The sequence below is a fragment of the Protopterus annectens genome, chromosome 6.part0 (assembly GCF_019279795.1).
Source record: "Protopterus annectens isolate FY-2018-M chromosome 6.part0, PAN1.0, whole genome shotgun sequence".
Taxonomy (NCBI): Eukaryota; Metazoa; Chordata; order Ceratodontiformes; family Protopteridae; genus Protopterus; species Protopterus annectens.
The window spans coordinates 464,023,100-464,047,605 of record NC_056737.1 but is presented as its reverse complement, the minus strand read 5'-3'; the positions used below and the strand labels follow the sequence as shown (position 1 = coordinate 464,047,605).

The 24,506-nt window shown below is 40.4% G+C and overlaps 1 protein-coding gene across 2 annotated transcripts in view; it reads right to left on the bottom strand.

Moving 5' to 3' along the window:
* The window catches only part of VPS18 (VPS18 core subunit of CORVET and HOPS complexes), a 377,102-nt gene that overhangs the window by 329,656 nt on the left and 22,940 nt on the right, over positions 1–24,506 (bottom strand). For both annotated transcript variants that reach the window (XM_044074196.1, XM_044074197.1), the window contains exon 2: positions 11,552–11,693. In XM_044074196.1, coding sequence (XP_043930131.1) covers positions 11,552–11,693 — 142 coding nt within the window. The remainder of the gene's footprint in view (positions 1–11,551; positions 11,694–24,506) is intronic.

Below are 24,506 nucleotides of genomic sequence, written 5' to 3'. Positions count from 1 at the left end.
GTTTAACTTTACAATTCACTTTACTTTATTTTCCCTACCACACCAAAATATTGCCACATTGCATGAAACTTGTTTTTAGCAGAAGGAACCAATACAAGTATGTTAACTCTCTCTCTGAACTCACTCAGATGAGTATTGCTGAAACATATCCTTTGTTCTGCCTGAAGTGCCTTCCCAATACAAGCATCCCAGTTCTTAACCTGTCCAGCACATAAAAAAAAAACAAAACAAACAAACCCTACTGCACGTTTAAATGGAGTAGTTTATTCCTCATGTTTCTTTCATTATGTCTTTTAAATCATAGAGATGGCTGCTATACAGTAATTCAAATTATGCAAGAACAGCTATGCTTTGGGTTGTTTCTCCAAGTCTCTCCCCACTTCTTTCTCTATAGTCTTTTAGCAATTTTGTTAATGATTTCAACTAGTACACCTGTTTGAAGGTGGTCTACAGATGTCAAGCATTTTACTTTACAGCACTGGCAGTGATCATCACCATTCTGGAAATGAATTGGGTGCCACGATCAGTAAAATTTCTCAAATATTTCCTATCATACAGAAAAGCGTATCTCTCTCTCTCTCTGTACACCCATATCGATATATATATATATATATATATATATATATATATATATATATATATATATATATATATATATATATTTATATACATATATCTATATATATATATATATATCTATATACATATCTATATACATATATATCTATATACATACATATATATATATCTATATATATATATATATATATATATATATATATATTATATAGAAACACACACATATATATGTATGTGTGTGTGCATGTATACATACATAAATATGTGTGTGTGTGTGTGTGTGTGTGTGTGTGTGTGTGTGTGCACGCGCATATATGTGTCTGTGTATATAGGTATATTTATACATGCAGACACACACATATGTGCATGTGTGTTCATGCACGTATATATTTTTTATGCATTTTTTTTTTTGCTGTGGACTTTATACTGATTCTTCAAAGGGGTATTGTCTCAGAAAAGTTTGTTGCATAAAAATCAATAATCACTAGGCTATATCTTAAATCCTGGGTTGGATGAGATACTTCCGCATTCTTGCTCAAAGTTTTGTCTTTCACAAAACAAGGCATATAAAATCTAGGCAACAATAACCTCCGTCTTGTCCACTCCTAAATGGCAGTCTAAAAATGCGGCAGTGTACTACTTTCAATGCAACTATTCTCCAAGGTGTTTGAATTAGTAAGCTGCTCAGCATCTGTCCTTTTTCTTTACCAATTCAAAACATGCAGGGAGTCAGACATTTGCAGTCTTACCAGTCTGTCCACACAAAATGTTCAGTTATGAAATTAAGAGATTGCGCTTCAGTAGAGACCCCAGTTCTTCAGTTTCTGATAACCATGAGCCTCAATATTTCAGTGCCTCTCCATTTAAGTGGGATGGTAGGATTCAGACCCATTCCATTTTGGCTTCATTCTCCCTAGTTGCATACTTTTTCAAAGCAACTAGGCAAGCCTCCCGGTTATCTTCTGGTCCAAGCTTTTTCAGAATTGTACTGAACCTAGGGACTCCCCAAGTAGTGGCTAGCTGGCTTATCAAGGTGGAAATCTGCTGATGAACAGGTGTTGCTCAGTGGCTGCACTCCCTTTATGAAGATGGAGTAAATGATGTTTACTTGCCCAAATTAATTCCCAAAGTGCTGTGATGAGTTATATTACTACCTCATTTTTCTCATATTCACCAGAAGTCAGTATGCACAAGAACTGGTCACAATATACAGCAAAGCGACATCCAAAGTAATTATCTCATTCCTTAATGCAGCACGGGTTTCTTCTGTAACTTGATATTCTGCAGGCCAATTCTAGTCTGAATACAACATAAACAAAGCAGTCAGCTTTTGGAAACATTACAATATAGAAAGTCTGCAGTTCTTGTCCTCATTCTACACCAATGCAGTATAGCATTTTGTTTACAACACCACAATCACTAAAGCTATCTTTCCAATTTGAAACTCATACTTATTTGCAACAGATACATCTTAGAAGAGAGTAAAATGCAATTCATACTAAACAATTCAAGCGGCAGTCCAATTAAATTTTTTTTTTGGATTCAGGTTACTGTAATGTAGGCTTTTCACAGACGAAGCCAAAAGCAATACCTCTTTACATTCAGACGTAATATTCCTATACAAATAGGACAAGCAATTAAAAAAAATACTTGCTCAGATCTCAAAGCAACACACTACTTCTCTTTGCAGATCCACAGACAATAATAAACCAAAATGCATTTTCCTTACAGAAAGGAAAGGAGAAATCTCTCTGGCTTCTCCTCTAAGGGGTTCTCACTTCCCTCATTCTTTATTTCTTTTGGTATATGCAACTCATTCTAGAGACCTCCTAGCAACCCTTCAGGCCCAAAAGTCATGAATTTGCTCATCAGGACACTAAACTTTAAAAATTAATCTGTGTGCAGCTATCCCTCATTTAGTCTATTTTCCTAACCCGCTACTGAGTTAGCACCCTCAAAAGGGGCTTTCCAGACTATGCTAACTGTGTTACATGACCCTTTTAAGGTAGCATATTTTAAAGGGATCAGTCACCACTATGCTATACTGTATGTTGTTGTGTCTTTCGGCTTTTCCCGGTTAGGGGTCGCCACAGCGGAACTCTGGTCCGCTAATGATTGGCAGTAGATTTTTACGTGCCGAGTTGCCGGCCCTGATGCACAACCTTCAACAAAGGTACGCCCATTCAAGCATGTCTCCACACAGAAGACGCTCTAGCTGAGAATCAAACAGGACAACGTCTTACTGTGAGGCGACAACGCCACCGCAGCACCACCACCGCAGTACACTATGCTATACTGTATACAATTGTATATATTTTTTACACACACACACACACACACACACACACACACACACACACACACATATACAATTTATATATATTCTTGTATACACACATATACACACACACACACACGTATATACAATTCATATATATCCGTGCATATACAAACATTGATATACATACCTTACTCATACTTTGTGTGCACGTGTCTGTGCATGCATATCCTAACACAAGTATACACAGAGACACACGCACATATAATTACTGAAAAACACACAAATTGAGTTATTATTAAGAAAAGATCATACATTTTTGGTTAAACAGTGATCTCAAAAAATGTTGTTATACCCAAGGTAGTGTGAATCCCAAGATGCAAGCAATGTCCATTTGTTATCCTTCCATCTTTATAACCAGAAGATGTCTACAGGCAAGCAAAAAACTTTCACATGTACGCTTTAAGAAATCAACTACAAGGTCAAACATAATGACATTTCAAGAAAAAGACCACTAAAAGATAGATGAAGGAAAGGAGAAAGAGGAAGCTGACACAATCACTCTCTAACTCAAAACATATATTCTTCTGGAAAATGCATAATTTCAGAAGCACATATTTGCATATCTATGTTACGATAAATAATTCATAACTTTTGGCTGAGGCTACTGATTATTCTCAAGGAAAACACTAAACCATATGCCAGCAATCTGCAATGTATATACACATTAAACCAAAAGGTAAACAACTACATTTTTTTCTAGTGCCCTTTTTTGTTATAAATAAATGGGAAAAGGGGATGATGGATGGATGACAAAGTTAATCAGAGTTTAGGCCCCAAAACAGCAAAAACATGGATTGTATATTACAAAAACTCGCATTTAATTTCACATTTAAAAATGTACTCCTGAGTTAAAACAATGAGCTATCACCCTGGAAACCTTAAATTAACAATTCATTTCATTAGCAGTGGTACTGTAGATAATTTCATCCAATCATAACAATATACTCACAATGATACCATGCAGGGTACAAGCCACAATTTTGCATACAACAGCAAAGCATTCAGGGTAAGCAAAATCAACTTTTATCTTTGATGGGAAGGCATTTATGTTGTGACTCCAATATGACAGCATTTTATATAATCCACATCAAAGAAAAAACAGTCTAATTACAATATTTAATTGAAAATGTATATTTTTACAGAGGGTAAGTGTCACACATAAAAAGAAGTTATGTACTCACCATAACATTCCATTTATGTAGTCCACCCGCCGATCATTATTACATGTGGGGTTCGGGATTCGGCCGCTTTTAGAAAGCCTGAAAACATCTGATTGGCTCGTGGCTAGGAGGTATCCCATGGTGCATGAGCACACTCCCCAGATCTTGTTTGCTGCTAGTCTATATAAGGAGAAAAGGTAGAAAAAGAGAGCAAAGGTACGGAAGAAAAATCCCTAATAAAAGTGTCCTTTATGGTAAAAAACCACCACAGAAAACTGTTTCCAGATCCTCCAGGAAGGGGGTTGGTGGGTGGGTTCGTAATAATGTTCAGCAAGATTGACTACATACATAGAACATTATGGTGAGTACATAACTTCTTTATGTTATATAGTCCTATCTCGCTTCCATTATTACATGTGGGACAGCGTCCCTAGTATCTTGAATGGGTGGCTCACTGGAAAATACTCCTGAGTACCGTGGAACCAAATGAGGCCCTACCCCTGGAAGTTAGGTCCAATTTGTAATGGGTAATGAAAGTATGAGGGGTAGCCCATGTTGCTGCTGCACATATATTATAAATAGGAGTCCTGGCATGGAAGGCAGCAGAAGTAGAAAATGATCTGGTAGAATGCGCTCTAACTTTAAGGGGTAACTCTCTTCCTTCAGAAGTATAAATGAAAGAGATGCAATTAGAGATCCAGTTTGATAGTGTGACTTTAGAAACTGGCAAACCCATTCTTGTTTCAGCAAAGGAAACAAATAGCTGGTCTGATTTTTCTAAATCCTTTAGTTCTGTTGATGTAGAAACGCAATTGGCTGTGCACATCCAGTTGGTGAAATCTATACTCTGCTTTACTGATGTGATTGGGGAAGAATACTGGCAATTCGAACGTTTGATTCAAATGAAAATGGGAGCAGACCTTGGGGATAAAGGAAGGATTCGTCCGGAGAGAGACCTTATCTTTGTGAAAAATTAAGTATGGGGGTTTAAATGATAGGGCTTGCAGTTTGGAAACTCGTCTGGCTGGTAAGTTTAGAAAGGACTAGATTTTGATTCCAGGGAGGGATGGGATCTTGAACGGGAAGTCTTAATATCATAGAACCTTTAAGAAAATCCTTGCAAAGTTTGTGGGACATAAGGTTAGAATCATTAATTCCCACATGAAAATTAGATAACGCTGCTGGAGTGCAGTAGCCGCTGATCCCTGGTGAAAAAGTTCCGATAGGGACTATAAGACAATAGGAATAGGAGCTGTAAATTGATTAACCTTTCTGTTGTCTACCCATACAGAAAATTTCTTCCATTCGCTGTTGTACAATTTTCTAGTCGAGGGCTTACGAGAAGAGGTAACGATATGGGTTACAGCTGGAGACAGATCGTGAAGCCTGACTAATGATGGAACTGGAGCAGCCATGCTATCAATTTGACAGTGTGGAGACAGGGATGAAGAAAACCTGACGTGTGTCAAGAGGTCTGGAACTGGTTCCAGGGTCCAGGGTCCATGGATAGTATAACAGGTGAGGCCCTAGGAAAGGGAACCAAATCTGACGAGGCCAGTAAGGAGTGATGAGGATCATCTTGCTTCCCAACAACATTGCTTTCTGTATAACCTTGGGAATGAGTGGAAAAGGGGCGAATGCATAAAGAAGTCCAGGGGGCCAATCGTGGACAAGTGCATCTCTCCGAGACTCTCCCGGAGGGGGAAATGAGGGAGAAAAAGGTGCTGCATGGCAAAGAGATCGCGGCAGGGTTGTCCCCATTTGTGGAAGATCTGATGGGCCACTTTCTGGTTCAAAGACCATTCGTGAGGTAACAAAAGTGCCCTGCTTAGCTTGTCTGCTATCACGTTGGCTGTCCCCAAGATGTGTTGCAATGAGAAAGCGTTGGGAAGAAAATCGCCCAGTTGCAAACTCGCAGGGCCTCTTGACATAAGGGGTAAGACCTGGTTCCCTCCTTGCTTGTTTACATACCATACCACCGACATGTTGTCCGTCTGGATAGCTATCATCCCTAGAGGGAGAAAGTCGTGAAGTGCTTGCAATGTTAGAAGCACCGCTCTCCTCTCTAGGACAATGATATGCAAATGGGCCTCGTGATCTTGCCATGTGCCTTGGACAGTCCTGCCTATATAATGCCCCCCCTGAGAGGCATCCGTGGTCACAGTGGCAACGGGTTTGTGTGGTACAAAGGGAGTCCCTGTGGAAAGGTGACCTGGCTGAATCCACCAATTGAGCCTTTTTGCAAGAATCTGTGATTAGTATCTGGTGATGCAAGGGCAACTGCTGAAAAGACCACTGGGAAGACAGAAGCCATTGGAGTATTCTCATATGTAGTCTTTGCTAATGGTACCAATATTATAGTCAATGCCATTGTTCCAAGGAGTTGTAACACCACCTTCGCTTTGACTCTTAGAAGGGGAAGTATCTTGTAAATCTGCTGTGAAAGATTTTGTACTCTATCTGTTGGTAGTCTGGCTATCATAGAGACCGTGTCTGTGTTTGCTCCTATAAAGGTTACAGATCAAGTGGGCAAAGTTAAGGATTTTTCCCAATTTATAGAGACTCCCAACTGGGAACAGAGCTTGACTGTGGAGTCTTTGGATTGAACTAGAAGATGCCTGGTGCTGGCAGTCAGGAGCCAATCGTCCAGGTATGGAAAAACTTGATTCCCTGACTCCTCAAATAGGCTGTCACTACTGCCATGCATTTGGTGAACACCCAGGGAGCTGTGGTGAGACCAAAAGGCAGCACCCAAAACTGGTAATGATTGGCTCCCAATTGGAATCGTAGAAAACTCCTTGATGCTTTGTCCATCTTGATGTGGTAGCAGGCATCTTGGAGATCTATTGAGCACATCCAATTTTCATCCAACTTTCTTTCCCTAACAGAGGGAGTATGGATTGTAGAGTGACCATTCGGAACTTGGACTTCTTTACATACTCATTTAACCTGCTGAGGTCTAAAATAGGTCACCAGTCTCTTGTTCTTTTTGGAACTAAAAAGAATCTGGAGTATGTTCCGAATCCTGTCTGGTCTGCTGGGACCTTTTGGATGACCCTTTTTAATACAGCTTTTCTATCACTATAGCTGCTTGATCCCTGTGATTGGGTGGTACATCTGGGATCCTTTTGGGAGGAGGTGGTGGAAGGGAAAAGGGTATATAGTAAAATCTGGTGATAATGCCTTGCACCCACTTGTCTCTGGTGATATTTAGCCAGGCTTCTGGGTACAAAGACAGGCAACCCCCGAACCGGCTCCAGAGATGCACAGTCTGGTTCCACATCAAGAATGCTGATAGGGACGGTCACGAAAAGAATCGCGACCTCCCTGATTTTTGTGGACCTCCCCTGCCTCTAGGGCGACATCTACCATTTGTTCCTCCTCCCCTGCCTCTGAAGGAGGAATCACACCATGTATCTTGGAAAGATCTCTGCGATTTCTTGAACCACATTTTGCCACTCTTCTGACCTTTAGGGTAAGGTCTAGAAGGAACGGTAAAATGGACTCCCACGGCAGAGAGAGTTTTTCCTTCCTGTTCACAGCTGGTGAGGGAATCTTTCACCTTGGGTCCAAAAAGAGAGGTTCAGTCAACGGGAGCATTGGTGAATGTAGACTTGAAAGGTTCAGCAAAATTGCATAGACGCAGCCAGGAGTGTCTCCTTAAGGAGACTCCTGTACCGGCCGCCCTAATCACACCATCAGCTGCGTACGAGATCAGCCTCATGGAGGAGTTAACAATGGATGTCAAGGTAGCCAACTGAGTAAATACTGTAGAAGGGACTCCTTCAGTAGAGGTACCTTGAAGAGTATCTCCTAACTCTTTCAGGAGATCTCTCTGAAGTCTTGTGAAGTGTGATAGATAATTCAGCAATCTGAGTGTAAAAGTCGCTGAAGAGAAAATACGCTTCTCATATCTATCCATCGTTCGGGATTCCTTATTGGGCGGATGGACAGAAGTCGTCTCTCGATAGCTCCTTCTTAGTGGCTGCCGCCACCACCATGGTATCTACATGTAAGCCCTTGGATAAAAATGCTTTGTCTTTAGGGGTGGAAAGAAACTTGTTCGGTCTCCTGGGGACCGGTTCACTGGCATCAGGAGTCTGCCATGCCTTCTGACTCACAAGATCCAATAACTCGTCAAATGGGGGAGACACCCATGAAACTGAGGTTGAGACCCAAAAACCTTCAGGTACACAGACTCCTCATCAGACGGGGTAACAGTGGGCCAGCCGCCTCTCTACCTGAGGATCTCCAAGATGTCTGCAAAGGAGACCGCTTCAGAGGACAACTTAGGGGACCCCTCCGACTCATCCAGGTCAGTATCAGATGTGAGAGACTCATCAGGGGAGTCTACATACTTCCTCTTACATGATCTCTTCTGAGGGGGCTCCTCAGCTGGGTTTTCTGGGGAGGCCTCGAACGATTGGAGCCACCCAAGTGGGGGTCCTGAGGCTGTGGGTCCCTGCCATCCGGGGAATGGAATATGCTAAGACTGTAGTCAGCACTTGAGGGAGTATAGCATCGGTACTTCTACGTGGAGCGGATGAGCTATCCAGCATGCCCCTTGTTTTCACGAAGACCGATTCCTCTGGCTCCGAAGGACGCCTCGATTCCGAAGAAACCGGCGGTGCCGACGGCTCCAGAAGGATTGGCTCCGAGAACGATGTAGGGTCCGAGCTCACTCGGGCAGACGCACCAAGAGAGAGACTCGGCACCAAAGAAGTTCGGTTCCAAGTGTCCCCATCGGGGTCAACCAAGGAGCTTCTGACCCTAGACACTTCAAACAGCACTGAGAGTGTTGGAGCGGAACTTGGCTCCGAGACAACCACACAAGGTGCTGGAACCGAAGACTCTACTGTAGTCTGTACAGGCAATATTGGCTCTGAAGGCCCAATCTGGGTTGGAGGAGGAATCAAAGCAAGATAGGTGGAAGGAGTCAGCTCCGAGACAGAGTGGGTTGGAGCCGATAAAATTTTTGGCAAGGCCGACAACTTGAGGAGTCTGAGCACCACTCCCTCGATGTCTTCTTCAGATAGACTCCTGGAGGATTGGGAGGACAGAGTGGGTGACCTTGTTCTCTGTAGTATCTGTGATTTAAGGTTAGGGGAGACAGGTGGAATATCCGTTGACCGGCTCCGAAAAGGGCTGCTAGTGATCGGCATCGAAACACTTGCTACAGATACTGCAAGGTCCATGTCCAAAATCTCAATCAGCCCCGAAGACTGTGGAGCCAAAGAGAAAGATACCAACTCCGCTTTGTGTAACTTCTGTGGTGGTTCAGAGGCAGAAGTTGGAGCCGGAGAAGACCGTTTGGAAGCTTTACCCTTATCCTTCCTAGAAGACTGCGATTTAGGAGAGGAAGAGGAACTGGCTAGATCGTCTTCAAAGGAAGGTTTCAACAAACCTTTTAAGATAAGTTTATTTTTCTGTTCCTGGAGCACTCTAGGGCTAAAAGAATTGCAGAAAAGGCAGGTTTCTTGCAGGTGTATGGCCCCTAAGCAATATACACAAACACTATGTCTATCAGTGATGGACATTTTTTGTGAACACAATGCATTTCTTAAAGCCTGACGGTTTGTGTTCTTTAGAAATCTTTAGACATACTGACAGCCAAGAAAAGCCAACACACTCGCACAACAAGAGAGGAACTAGATCCTCCAACTTAAACAGATCTACCCCTACACACACTAAGAAAAGGGAAAGGGGGAGAGCTAGGTCCTCTAACTTAAACTGACCTAGTGTGAAGAACAAAAAAGGACAAAACTAGAACCTCTAACTTAAACGGTCTAGTCAAAGCAAAACACACACACACACACTCGTGGGATACCACACAGCAACAAGCCCAGAAATACAAAATACGAAAACCAAGTCAAATCCGGTAGAAGTCACAAATAGGAAGTCACAAAATGACTTATCAGTAATAAGCTATGACAGAAGAATTGTCTATAAGCAATAAATTCCTGAAAAGGAAGTAATAGTAATAAAAAATGTATCACTTAGCCACGGCCAACCAAGAAAGCTTCTGACTGAAGGCGTGGCAAATGAGATCTGGGGAGTGTGCTCATGCACCATGGGATACCTCCTAGCCACGAGCCAATCAGAAGTTTTCAGGCTTTCTAAAAGCGGCCGAGTCGGAGCCCCCACACGTAATAATGGAGGCGAGATAGGACTACATAATATCTGCAGTTAACACAGAAATAGGCCGAGCAGTACAGCAGATGTTTATGTGTCTGGACACCAAGGATAAAAGCTCCTATTTCCATACATCATGGTTGTAATATCATGTGGGCTAAGTTGCTGCTATAAAGAATACTGAATGAGGCCATTGTTAACAATAAATTAAAAAAAAATACATCTCCCACCAGAACAAGATTGTGTAATATTCTAGGAGTTGGGAGGGGTTACCTCTCAACTTCAAAAGTTTCCTACTTCAATTTACTGTGACAACATGTACTTTCATTACTGGGCTGACATATAAGAGTGAGTGAGTGAGTGTGTGTGTGTGTGTGTGTGTGTGTGTGTGTGTGTGTGTGTGTGTGTGTGTGTGTGTGTAAATAAACTGACAACACATATCTATTATATATAATTTAAATTATGTATCTGCTTCACACCAAAAAATGCATAGCATCTTCCACCAGAACAAGATGGTGTAATATTCTAGGAGTTGGGAGGGGTTACCTCTCAACTTCAAAAGTTTCCTACTTCAATTTACTGTGACAAGATGCACTTTCATTACTGGGCTGACATATGTTAAGATTGAGCGTGTGTGTGTGTGTGTGTGTGTGTGTGTGTGTGTGTGTGTGTGTGTGTTTGCATGTGTAAATATACTGACAACAAATATCTATTATAATTTAAACTATGTATCTGCTTCACACCAAAAAAATGCATAGGGCCTAAAATGACCATTATTAAAAACAGCTGAAATTACCAACATTAAAAGAGCTTTTTATTATGATTTACTTATAACCTTTCTTTGGTATTTGGAATATCTGTTCTACTCCAGCAATTTTTTTTGCGTAAATATTTTCACTGAAATTTAAAGAAGCATCTTTAAACACAGGCCTTAATACAATCTAAATTCAGCTGAACATATATACAATACATACAGTGCGTCAGAAAGACAAATTAAAACATAGTCCTTTAAGTTTAATATGTATTTTCTTGGGTATAAAATGATCAAGACTTAGTAATGAGACTAAAATGAACTTATAAAAGTTTCCAAATACAAAACATATTGTTTTACATCATCTTCAGGGTAATTACACAACATTCAGATTGAAACAGTGAATGAAAACGGCTTTTGATGTTGTGCGTAACTGAACCAATCAGATCTGCAAATATTTTAATGCCAGCAACATTTACAAATCATGTAAAGCGAGCATGGTCTTAAGACATCTCCAATAGATAAGATATCATCAGCATATAGCAGCTATTCAACCAGATATCAAAACCAGCCAGTCAAGATAATTACCTGAGTACAGTGTCCTTCCCTATACTCATGCACAGCTGCTTGTTGCAGACCACAAGAAAATTGATATTCTCAGGAGGTGAAAAGTCAATACGCTGTTTGTTAAATATGGGTTTCTCCTCATCAAGTCGTGCATTTACATACCCTGAAACCAAAACATAAACAAGTCAAGCAAAACAGAATACAAAACTTTAGCTCTGCTGTATGTAAACACTTATCTGTTCTCTGAAAAAACAAGTCTGTCCACCACAGCCTTGGGACATTCAGTTACAGACATTACTTTTAAGTATTTTGTCCAGATGGAACCTATAACACAGCAATGATACCACCCTGAGCACCCAGCACCCTAACAATGGCTCCTGCTACCCTGTACTACTGCCTGGCTACCTTGTAAATGTGCAATGAAGTTACACAGTGCTCACCGCTGAAACATATACATCACATGTGCATTAAAATACTGACACTCAGCTGCCAGCAGTCTCTAAAACCAACTTGTCCTGATATTTTATGCCACTCAACATCATAAACTCTGACTAACCTAATTTATCTTGGTACTGTCAGAAAAACTAACACTGTCCCTCAAGTCCCTTTACAAAGTCACTAAATGACAACAGACTGGAACAGTCTTCCAACGGAGACTTCTCTTCCTGAGTACTCCTTATTATGAGCCTATGTATCCCACTGTCCAGTCACTTTTCACCTTATTTCAAGACTATGTTATTACTTCCAGGCTTCTCGGTTTGGTAAAGCTCTTTACTAGTTGTCACAAACTCACATGTTCATTTAATTAACAAGTATGCAGGCTACTTTATCAACTAGTATTGCTTAACTAACTGGACTGATGCACTTGACTGGCTACAAAAGAATTCCCATCATTATGCCCGATTATACGAATGAATTCTAAAGCTGACTGGGACAAATAGTTCTTTTACTGAACCTACACTGTGATGCCTGGAACATTATATTTTTCACCTTCTGTCAATCAAAGTGAATCTTTAAAATTCTGGTCAAGTGAACTACCTGGTAATGACACTAAGAACCAATCAATAGAGAAATAATCTAAGGACAGTAAGCCGACTCCATTTATTTGAAGCTGCACAGCCTGGACCATGGATTTTGGGTTTTTGTTAGTCATTTGCTAGTCGCAGCCATACTAAAAACATCCATAGCTTTGTATGATATTTGTTAGTTAATATTTTTTAATCTGCTGATCAACTGCTTAGCAGAAGTACAGAAATAAGCAGTGAATGCTGTTTTGAGCATTTCTGGTTGACACACACATATTTATATATATATATATATATATATATATATATATATATACACACACACACACACACATATACATACATACATATACATATATATATATACATATACATACATACATACATACACACACACACACACACACACACACACACACACACATTCATATACATATATGCACACACACACACAGACACACACCTGGAGAATTATTTCTGGGAACTTACCATATCATTTTAACCTGCTTTGTTTATATTTGCTACCCTCTCTTAGCCACTGTTACTTGGTGCTGCATACATCATCCTGGCCAGTTATTCTTTACTAAATATTCAAGTAATGTAACATCCTCCTTATTTTGTTCTCTGCCTGAAGTTTCCTTACCTGGGTGGTGCTCAGTTCCTAGGCTCCTAGGTGCTGTTCACACATATGACAGTTTCTCTATACACATACCAGCCCACTTAATATTGAGCTTATGATTTCCTTTGGCAATGGGAGGAATTTCTCTGCTCTACTCACCCCACTCCCACCTATCCCTAGGATTTACAAACATCTTAGAAATTACCTTTAAAAGTTAACTTCCTACCAATGTGCTTACGACACTATCTTAGCAAAGTATTCATTTTACTCTATGCCCCCTCCTCCCTCCTACGAATTCCTATTTCTTCCCTATGTGTATACCACACATCGTCTCCAGTATTTTTTACCACTTCACTGCATCTGTTACTTATCAAGTGCCTCTTACTTTCTGTGCAAACTGCATCCATGAAATTACGTAGTACACAAAACAAATATACAAGTAAATCTAGCAAAAATGGATAAAAAATGATTCGTAAACAAAAATGAACTATGAAAACAGAGAGAACCAGTTAAACACAGCAAGGGGCATAAAAACTTAAAAAAAAAATGTATTCGTAATAAAAGAGATGAGCGTTTTCACACCAAACAGGGTGCTTCATCAGAAGCACATTTCTGACTTCACTCAAAAGCCTGACATTGGGGAGTTAGTGAAGCCTGGCTAAAACCTGAAGATGCATTCCCCATCTTATAATGTTTACATACAACTTATACCTAAAACTCAAAGACCAGGGCACCATAGTAATGGAGATGTACTTCTTGCTAGAAATCAACAGTGTGCATTTACTGCATCCTCTCCTAATACCTCAGACCATGACCACAACTGGGATTTGCAAATGAGTGCACTATAGACAGTACCCTCAACTGAAGGTTGGAGTATTATACCAGCCTACTCCTACCACATAAGAACAATACTGGGTAAAACTCATCTGCACGAATGCTTTTCTAATAAGGGACTTCAATCTTTACTTGGGCCTAAAGGCAGCCTTCTTCCCTTTTTACTCTGGCATAGCATGGTTTTCACCCACATTAATAGGCCTAGAAGTCCAAATTCACTAAAGAGTAAGTGTAGCCTATTAGACTTTTTTTTTTTTTTTTTTTTTAACAAATCTGCCTTCAAGAGTCTAACTTTATACTGACTTTTATTTTTCAGTGACCTTTGATTACACTGGTCCACATTTTCAGCTAAAAAGTGTTGGCAGCCCTATCAAGACCTGCTCCTACAAAGTTTTAAAGAATTCTCAAAAAACAATTTAACTGTAAGGCAGACATGATCATTACTGACTGACCACTGGTACTAGAGTAAGAAGTACTGCAAACACTGAACCACACCACTTCAATACTACTGCCACTGCGGGAAAGCAATAACATGCTAAAAATCAGAAGGGACAAAGGAAACACCAAGCCATGCTTATCATGTACCCAAAGAAACAACTCTCACAGAAAATGTGACCTGGTCCAAACATAAAGACCAGAGAGCTCTAAATTAAGTATGACCATTGTTCTTCACTCAGAAATGCTAATATGTCTGGCAAAAAAGATAAAAGTATTGTATTTACGAAAGCATTTTACAGATTACTACAAGAAGGTACAACAACATTTCTAGGTAGGTTAGCCCCTTACCTACTTCACCATAGTTCACTCTTGGTGAATAGACACTTATCCAATGATACAAATTTGATGACGAGCCATTTTTAAAAAAAATTATAATTTCATAGTTTAAAAAAGCCACACAGTCTTACCAGAACATCAATAGTGCAGACTCCTTAATTAAGCATACATATGTCCTTTCACCCATATGTGTGTCTAACCATCTTTTAGAAATTTCCATGCTGTTTAATTTTCTAACCAATACTGGCAGTCTATTCCAATATCCAGGCAGTATTCAAGGTAATATTTATTGTCCTATTTACTATAAAGGCTCCTCCTTTTGCATGAAGTCATTGTTTTATCTTTATCAACAATCAATGTTAATCACCTTCCTAAAATCTTCATTTAGAGTTGTTCGCATCCTAGGCAAAACTTTCCATTCAATAATTTATCAGTACAGGGTAGGCATGTTATTCTTGTTATCCCATTTTTGCATATTGTCTCTGAAATATTCTAATAAATTAAACACCCACAGTTCTAAGTTGACAAAAAAATCAAATTATATTCAATGACAAGTCATATAATTGCTCCAAAGTCCTCAAAACATTCAGAGCCCTGGCCTCTTCTATACTTAGTATTAAACCAACTTTACCAAACTTGATAAATCACCTTAATTTTTGTTTCTTCAGCATAATTTTTCATGCTTATATTCAGTTCAATAAAATTCCCAGATTCTTAAAACTAGTGACACACTAAATAAGATGCTAACCCATCCTGCTTTTTTATAATATCAGGAATTTCATACAATACAACGTTATCCCCTCATGTTAAATTTCACACCCATTCTTGCAGCCCATTGTTCAACATCATGAAGTTCTCAGTGGTACTAGCATTTTCTACATTTTACAATAGACAAAGTATTTCGATGTCTAAAACTTGGTCGAAACTGGAAAAGTTAGAAAACGCCACACGAAATAGAACCAGTCCCGACAATCACCCATGAAGAACACCACTATTTACATTTCTCCACAAAGACTTTTGTCCATGAACCACAACACATTGTCAGGAAATAGCCAATATTCTTTTTTTCTTTATTATACAATGGTTTACTCCTCTTTGAAGCATATATCCTATAACTTCCTTGTGTAATAAACAGTGAAAAGCTTTAAAATACCTAAATAGACCACTATACAATGCTTGTTCAGAGTTTAGAGAAATTTTTTTTCATAGAATGTAACATATGTTAATGTACATTGTCCCTTAATAAAAATTCTGATGTTCATTTATGTATTTCATTTTTGCTGCACCTTTCAGTGTTTTTTTGTTTTTGTTTATATAGTCGATTTTTCAACCACTTTTGGAATGGTCTTATTTAGTGTTTTTAGTAGTAAAAGTATACATTACTTCTTTTAATGATGCGATTATTAAGCCATTTATGTTTAACAATCCATCTCTAACTTTCCCTTTAATGGTATTGGAAGATTTGATCATTTTTTTTATCATCTTCAGCATTAAGTAAAGTAAACTGATAAGCCTTCTTCTTATTTTTACTGCATGTTTCAATTGTTTAAATACTGCATTTAGGCATTTCTTTTTGCACCTAGTTTTATACTTCTTGGGCCCGATTCCAAAAGACTTGCTCTCAGTGTAAATTACCACTTTCAATGAGAGCAGGTCTTTTGGAAGGTTTCTACTAGTGTTAAGCCTGTTTATACATACGCCTTACACCAAATTAAGTCGCTTACACTGAGGGCATTCTTTTGGAATCAGGGCAGACTTAGACTAACAGAAACTCTTTTGGAATCTGGCCCTTATATCCAGCATATAATCTTTTTTTCCTGTTAAGTAATCTATTTAATGTCTGACCCCCCCCCCCCCCGAAAAAAAAAATGTTACTTTTGTATATTCATTCTGTTTTAATCATTTTAAATTTAATCCACATACTTGTCATAAGTTATCACAAAAGCATTGTAGGTAGCTAAAGACAAACTAAATTACAATTGTACTGTAGTTTTTACTGTAAACCCACAATTCACTATCTTCTTTTTCTCCCTCCCCCAATACTATAAGCGTTGCCGTAGTAGCAGTCTATTGTAGTACTACAACCCAATATCTCCACAATGGAGTTTCCCAAAACAAATCCTTAAAGGTTGGGCTTGGAGTAGGCGGTTCTTTTGAGCTTTTTTTTTTTTTTTTTTAAAGTTGTTTAAAGTTGTATCTTCTGGTATTTAAGCCCTAATTTTGAGAGGATTTCTGTCTATACACACTGAGCCGAGTGGAGGAGGGGCATTGACTACAACTCTGATCTGAGATATATAACAATAAGTATCCTTTTTTTTTTGCTTATTATTACTAGTTATTGCTTCTAGCAATTTATATATAGCACTTATTGCCTGCTGCATACTTTTTACTGTATTTTATTGCTATTAACTAATCTGCATGGTTAAACTAAAATTGTCTGCCTTACAGGGCCTGATAAATATGTTTTTACTGTCACACTGTTTGTAAAGCTTTTTAGCTAGTTTCACTGTGTGAAAGGTATTAAGGAGAAATTTTCCCTACTTGTTAAGCACCTATTTGTTTGTTCTGATTTCCTGCCAAGGAGTGTATCATATAACTGATTTGTTTGCAGTTAAAAGCATTCTGTAGAGTCTCCTTGCTCCTTTATCTGTTTAAAACTTTCATTTTGTGGCTCACTGCTGTTCTTCTGCTGTGACAAACATTTCTGTAGTGTTTATCGTCTAAAAGACTGTAGGCTAGTAGCTTTAGTATTGTTCCCCACCCTCCCTCGCTGTTGGTGTCTTGTGTTATACTTGGTGGCTTTGTAGTTGCCCACCCCTACTGTAAATTTGATCTGGGACACTCCTCCCAGTCTAGTGTTATTAGCTCATTCTACCTAATACAGAGCGAACATTTGAGAAGGCCAAACCACTTAAGTTTCCTAACCTTGAATTATCTTCTGCTTCTCCTCTCTCCCTTTCCTTTACAAAAAAAAAATGCTAGAATCTCCCTGTGTTCTACTGTAACAAAAAAAATTTGCGCTCGTTTCCGGTCTTTCTTGTAACTAGTCTAGTACAGATACAGATTTGCTGCATCCACGACTGTTTGTAAGCTCCTGAGGCCCCCAAGCCTTTCTGTGTTGGAGGGAAGCCTGCTAGCTTATCAGTGGGAGTGGTAAGCACTAGGTAACCTATCTACCACATAAGGAATGGTGTCTGGCCCAGAAATTGTAGTTATTGGCCGTTTGGGCAATTTTTCCATCTCTTTCAACTTTCTGATTTAAAAGCACGCATTTCCACTTGTTTCTTTCCTGTAACTAGTCAAGTTCAGATACAGATTCTTCATTTTAGCACTTGAATTTTCCAATTCGTGCTCAGAACTTGTTATAAGCACTAAATAAGCTACAAATTACTACACCACTCAACCTTCCTCATTACCCAGAGAAAAACAGGTTTTGTACTTACTTTTCTCACTTGCTTAGAGAAAAACAGCTCTTGTACTCACTTTTCTCGAGTTTTTTATTCAGGCATGTCCAATGGTCGGCTCCCAGTGCTCTCTCCTGTCTATCTGATGAATCTGGGCATCTTGGGGCAATGTAGCAATTGCCTCATGTACACAGACATCCCTCTCCTCCTCCCACCCAACACTACAACCTGTGAGAGATGCACTTATCTAGCCAAACTGGAGGTAAAGCTCTCTCCAACCAAGACTGAACTTGACAGTCAAGAGGAGAAGGTAAACACTTGCACCATACCACACTCATCACATAGTCCCACTAAACCTACACCACTAAAATCCACACATAGAAACACAAAAACATTTGTGGAATATGCTCAAGCAACAGAGACCTCCAAAGCGCAAACACAAGCAACCTCCACCTCCCAACACAACACAAATGACACATAGCCCACAGGCTCAGTGTGCCACTCAACCACAGCCCATAAGGAAAAACAACGTACCCAACACGCTAGTCATAGGTGACTCTAAAGTCAGGCACAGTGATGTCTCACTCACCAGGCTAAACAAGGAGAAGGGTACTGTCAGCTGCCTGTCGGGTGCCAGGATCCGCCACATAACCCACGCACTGAGGTCACACCACAACAAGTAAAAAGATGACTCTGTCATTGCACATGTTGGTATGAATGACCTGAGATGTACCTCCCTGGACAACATGTAAATGGAAGAGCTCTCTGATCTTGTAGCCCAGGCAGGTATGATCCTAGCCCTGAGTAGCATCCTGCCATCGCACAGAATGATACCGCAGTACAAGGACAAAATGACTGACTTCAACAATTGGCTAAGCTACTGGTGTCATTCTAAGGGGATCCAGTATCTGTCTGCCTGGGACGACATGGTTGACAGACCACAATGCTTTGCCAGAGATGGCCTGCACCTGTCTCCCCTGGGATTCTGGATACTGGCCAAGGCTCTTGCCACCCCTATAGTGCCTTTTTTAGGCAAGGTTCAAATGACAAATTCACCACCGTAAAAGGAACAGGCAAGCAAAAACTGAAGGTAATGTTACTCAATGCTAGAAGTCTAAATCTCAAAATGCACTCCCTCGAGGCACTCCTTAAAATGGAGAACATTGATATCTGTGCAGTGACTGAGACCTGGTTCAAGGCTGCAGAAAGCACCCATGCATTATCAGGCCATAACTCATACCACACTTTTCAGCCACTTAACCTGGACCGGAACACCAAAGGTGGAGGTGTGTCCATATTCATTAAGGATAGCCACACCCACAGGCTAGTTCCTCAGCATAATGCATCCGAGGTTATCCAAGTGAAACTAAATCTAGGCAAAACTGCAATCCAAATTGTAGCATGCTACAGATCCCCCACCATGCCCCAGGATTCTCACTCCTGTTATTTGATATACCAGGAAATATTACGGTTCAACCAAACACCCTAATAATGGGTGATTTCAACTATCCCATCATTAACTGGGAAAACTACTCGTACCAACTCCTTCGCTCAACACTTTCTGGAATTCATAAATTCCAATGCCCTGGATCAACTTATCCACACCCCCAACAGGGGCAACAATATCCTAGACCTATTCATTACCAACATGAGTGACCGGTGTTCCACACCTGAAGTCAACTCCTCACTGGTCAGATCCGACCATAAGCTAATCACCCTAGATATCCACATTCCCCCCCCCTTTAAGGAAACCATGGTAAAAAATTTCTCCAAAGCCAACTTCATGCTCTTAAGACAGAAGTGGCGAACTTCATGACACCCATGCAGATGGACAATACACTTACAACCTAAACACCATGTTCAATCATAGCCTCACATCAGGCTTTGTGCCCACTGAATGACGCACAGCAACAGTTATCCCACTCCAGAAAGGAGGAGCCACCACTGATCCAGGGAACTATCGCCCTATTAGCCTGACGAGCCTGGTCTGTAAGGCCATGGAACGTATCAACATGGAACTCAAACAAAGACATTGGTAACCTCCAAACTCTGGACCACACTCAGTTCGGGTTTATGAAAGGCAGATCATGCCTCCTGAACCTGATCGCTTTCTTTGAGGCAGTCAACAAAGCCGCAGACAAGGGTAAGGTGGTTCACACAGGCTATCTTGACCTCGCCAAGGCTTTCGACACATCCCCCCATTCTGGAATTACAGCTAAACTCACTAAACTAGATATAAATCCCTACGTCACAAGATGGGTTGCCAACTGGCTCACTGCCAGAACCCACACTGTAAAAGTTGCAGGCTCCAAATCTGACTTCAAGCCAGTGACAAGTGGAGTACCACAGGGTTCAGTCCTGAGACCTCTCCTGTTTCGTATCTACTTCTCTGAAGTATAGGCTAACATAGAAGGCCTTTGGCTAACAAAGTTCGCAGATGACTGCAAACTAGGAACCGCAGTCGAGTCCCAAAATAATGTGGATATCCTACAGAAGGGCCTCACTGAGACAGATGCCTGTTGTCAGAGCCATGGCCTCAAGCTCAATGCCAAAACGTGCATCGTCATCCCCTTTGGTAAAAACTCAGTACCCATGAAATACCACATAGGCGGCAGTCTACTTAATGCCAAATGTGTGATAAGAGACCTTGGGACCCAGGTGGACACCAGTCTCTTCTTTGATAATCACATCCCCACAGTAGTCAGGAAATCCTTCTACATGGCACACCTCATCAAAAAAGGGTTCTCATCCAGGAAAAAAGAGGTCACTGTTCCTCTCTACTCGACACTCATTAGACCCATTATAGAGTACAAAGCCCCTTTTGGAATGTACCTCACAAGACATCTGCAGAAATTGGAAAGACCACAGAAGTACCTCACAAAGAGGATTACTGGCCTCAAACAGATGCCCTACACTGACAGTCTCAAAAAACTCCAGCTTTACTCTGTAGCATATCGCCTACTCCGAGGTGACCTCTGCCTAACATATAAAGCTATGTCAAACTCAGAGCTGTTGGACATGCTACACTTAAAAAAATCCCAATCCCTCTGGGTTGCATGCTCTAGGGACCTAAACCTTGTCACCACAATAAACAGCACATGTTAAAAGGATTGGACTTCCCATACTCTGGAACCTATGAATAATTCTACCTACTAACTTCACCCCTTCCCCAGGACCTAATACATCATTTTGGAGTCCATTTTATTTATTTATTTTTTTGCCTTGAAACTAAATTTCTATCTTGAAATAGTTACATTAACATTAATAAAAGGCTAAAAAAATTCCCAGCTATGAGAAGGTTGGAAATGTTCTTACTCCAAAATGTATTATGACTTGATACATTCATAGCTCCAACTCTAGAATACGCCATTAACACATCACAGCCCAGTGGTGTGTTTTCAGACTTCTGGAAAATTACCAAGACAGTGTCATCCCAATCCATTTTCTTCAGTTCAAGTCTTGACTTCTTTCAGCCTATTATCTCGTTGCCTCTCCTGGCGAAAATTCTAGAAAAGAATGCAGCCTCTCAGCCACAGGAGCATATTAAAGCCTATGGCCTTCTCACAAGCCAAAAACATGCAATTAGAAAAGGGCATAGCACTAACATAGCTTTTTTTCACAATGACTGATTTACCTGTACTATTCAATGAATGAAGGAACCTCATAGCATCTATATTCATAGATCTCTCCAAAACACCTAACATGGTGGGCCTTCTGCTTCATATCAAAGGACCCTCATTTTTAAGCATCAATTCCATCTCATTACACTGATTTCTGATTACATGCATGGTAGATCCTATAAAACTGCCCTCTCATGCAACCAGTCATCCTACTTACTATTGTCAGGCGTTTTCCAGTCTTCCATCCTTAGGTCATTGCTGTTTATCATTTACACCACTGTCCTCATTTCCAAAAATAATCAAACATTGTTATAGGAAGATGACAATTATCAGGAATCTGGCAGTTCACATGGCATCATGTCTATCTTAACGCACTACTATGCCAGGCCTATGAAAATAACTCGCTCAAGGCCAACCTCACAAAGCCAGTGCACTGGTTTCTAGCATTCAAAATTGTAACTCGTTTCATACTACCAGGAACTTTAAAGACCCTGATGGTGGCACTAGAAATACTGTCAAGTCCATAAAATATACTGGGTCTAGCAAAACCCAACCCTTGCTTTTATCACTTATATCTGCATTCTGAGTAATAAAATTGCATCAATATTGCACAAATACAACAGCATCTCCAACATACAAATTAAACAGGGCAGGCTTACAAGTGACAAAGGAGTGCTTCTACCAAACTCTGAATAGCCCTTTCTCCATCACTAGCTCCACCACTGCCACAATAAAAAAATAATAAAATTCATTCTATACTTAAATATATCTGCCACTTTCATGCTTGAGCAGGCAGAATTCTTCACTGTTGTCATTCAATTAAATGTCCCTGTCAAACAATACTCCAGTCCCTAAATACTGAAGGTCTCTCAAATGTTCTGACTGCTCTGTTCTCACACTTACTCTACTGTTGGTGGTGATATGGAATCATATCATCTAGACGCAGTGGATGTGTAACTTATCTAATTCCATTCCAATTCTATTAACTTCGTGTAGGACTGCATTTCCTGGAGTACATTGTCATTAGCTGTACTAAGAATCTTCTTGTGTATAGTTGTGTCAGTTTCTATTTCCTACTTGTCTTTGTACATTCTTATGTCCCACACTTCAGCTCGATTTATTATACTACTGTACTATTTATATTATTTTCTCTTTTATTTTTGTAAATAACTTATGATAAAAGAGGGGAACAGTTGTCCAGTTCATCTACCTGCTAAATGACTATTTCTGCAAAACTCTGAGAAAACCCTTCCCTGAATTAAGCTAACAGTTCTTTTTAGTTAAAGTAGTTTTATTTCATACATATTTGTGTTGAGACACAGCACACACATGCAAAACCATCAAGGCCAAACATGGTCCCAAAGGGTGTTACAGACAGTTTTGGGAGTGGAAGCCCTTTCTGCTACCATGTGGTGTGCAATTCAGGGCATCATCTAAGATGTTTCTATGTAGCTCCCATGACTCTCACACACAGCACATTTCCATAGGTTCATAGGTTCATACTAGGCTATCTGCCCTAGGGCATTTATAAGCCTAGCCAGAATGTGTTTTACTTTTTTTACCATTTTTTTTAAATTTTTTATTTTGTTTTGCCTTTTTAGGGTTAGTGCCATGTGCCTCCTGTCTAACAGTGTGACAGAAGTGATACCACTCATCCTCATCCCTCTTCCCATCCCATCATCAAGATTCCCTGAGTCAATGAGGGAGCGGACTGGTTTTGACCTGGACTTTGATTCCATTCCAGGTTATGAATCTGTCCCTCATTTATGTCCTCAGCCCTCAGCATGTCTTATTTATTTCAGCTGTTCAAGTCTTGGTCTTTGCCAGAGCTTCGATGGGATTGGATTTTTAGGTTGGACATGGCTTTATACATCCGGTACAGATGGGTCCATATACATCAGGTACAGGCAAGCCCACTCTGGCGGGAACAGGGGTACTATACTGGGTGCAGCTGCATCTTTCTGGGCATTTGGATTGATCTGGTTGAGGTACTTTGGTTGATTTCAGCAGTGGTGTAAGGTACATCCCAGTCCCAAATGGGGCAGGTGTCTGGGCTGATGAAAAAGGATGAGGGTACTGGCGTTCCCACTGATGAGGGATGAGTAAATGGCACAATGGATCCTTCATGATTAGGTGGGCACATAAAAATGTTTGGTGGGCTATTAAAAATATTTTCTTATTTCCTAATTGAGATTTGCTTCAAATTGTGGTCCCTTGTCCCTAGCTACTCTTCCAGGTCCCTAGTTACTTAATGGGTATATTGGCAGGCACTTGTTTGTGGGTAGGGGATGACTATACACTTTGGCAACTTTTTTAAAGGCCATTGCTTGGCATGGAGTTGGCTGTTTGGCACTCAGTTTTGGGTCTGCTTGTGTGTTTCTTGGAGAGGATTGTTGGCTGGATTGATGCGATTCTGGCGAACTTGGTCAACCACGAATCCCTTTTGGTCAGCCTTCTGTCACTCAGAAATATATACCCGCAAAAGAGAGGTCCCAGGACTGAGGGAAGTGGCCTGGAATGGGTTCTGGTTTGGAGTCTGTGTAACTGGGTTCTGACCTGAGTCCGTGGGTTCTGTCCTTAGCCAGGCCAGTTTGCAGTCCATCTAGTGACATAGGTTTATATGACATTGGTGAGCTTAGCTATGGATATTGTCCTTGGTGTGTAGTGAAGGCTTTTCGCGAGGGTCCAGGTAGGCTGTGT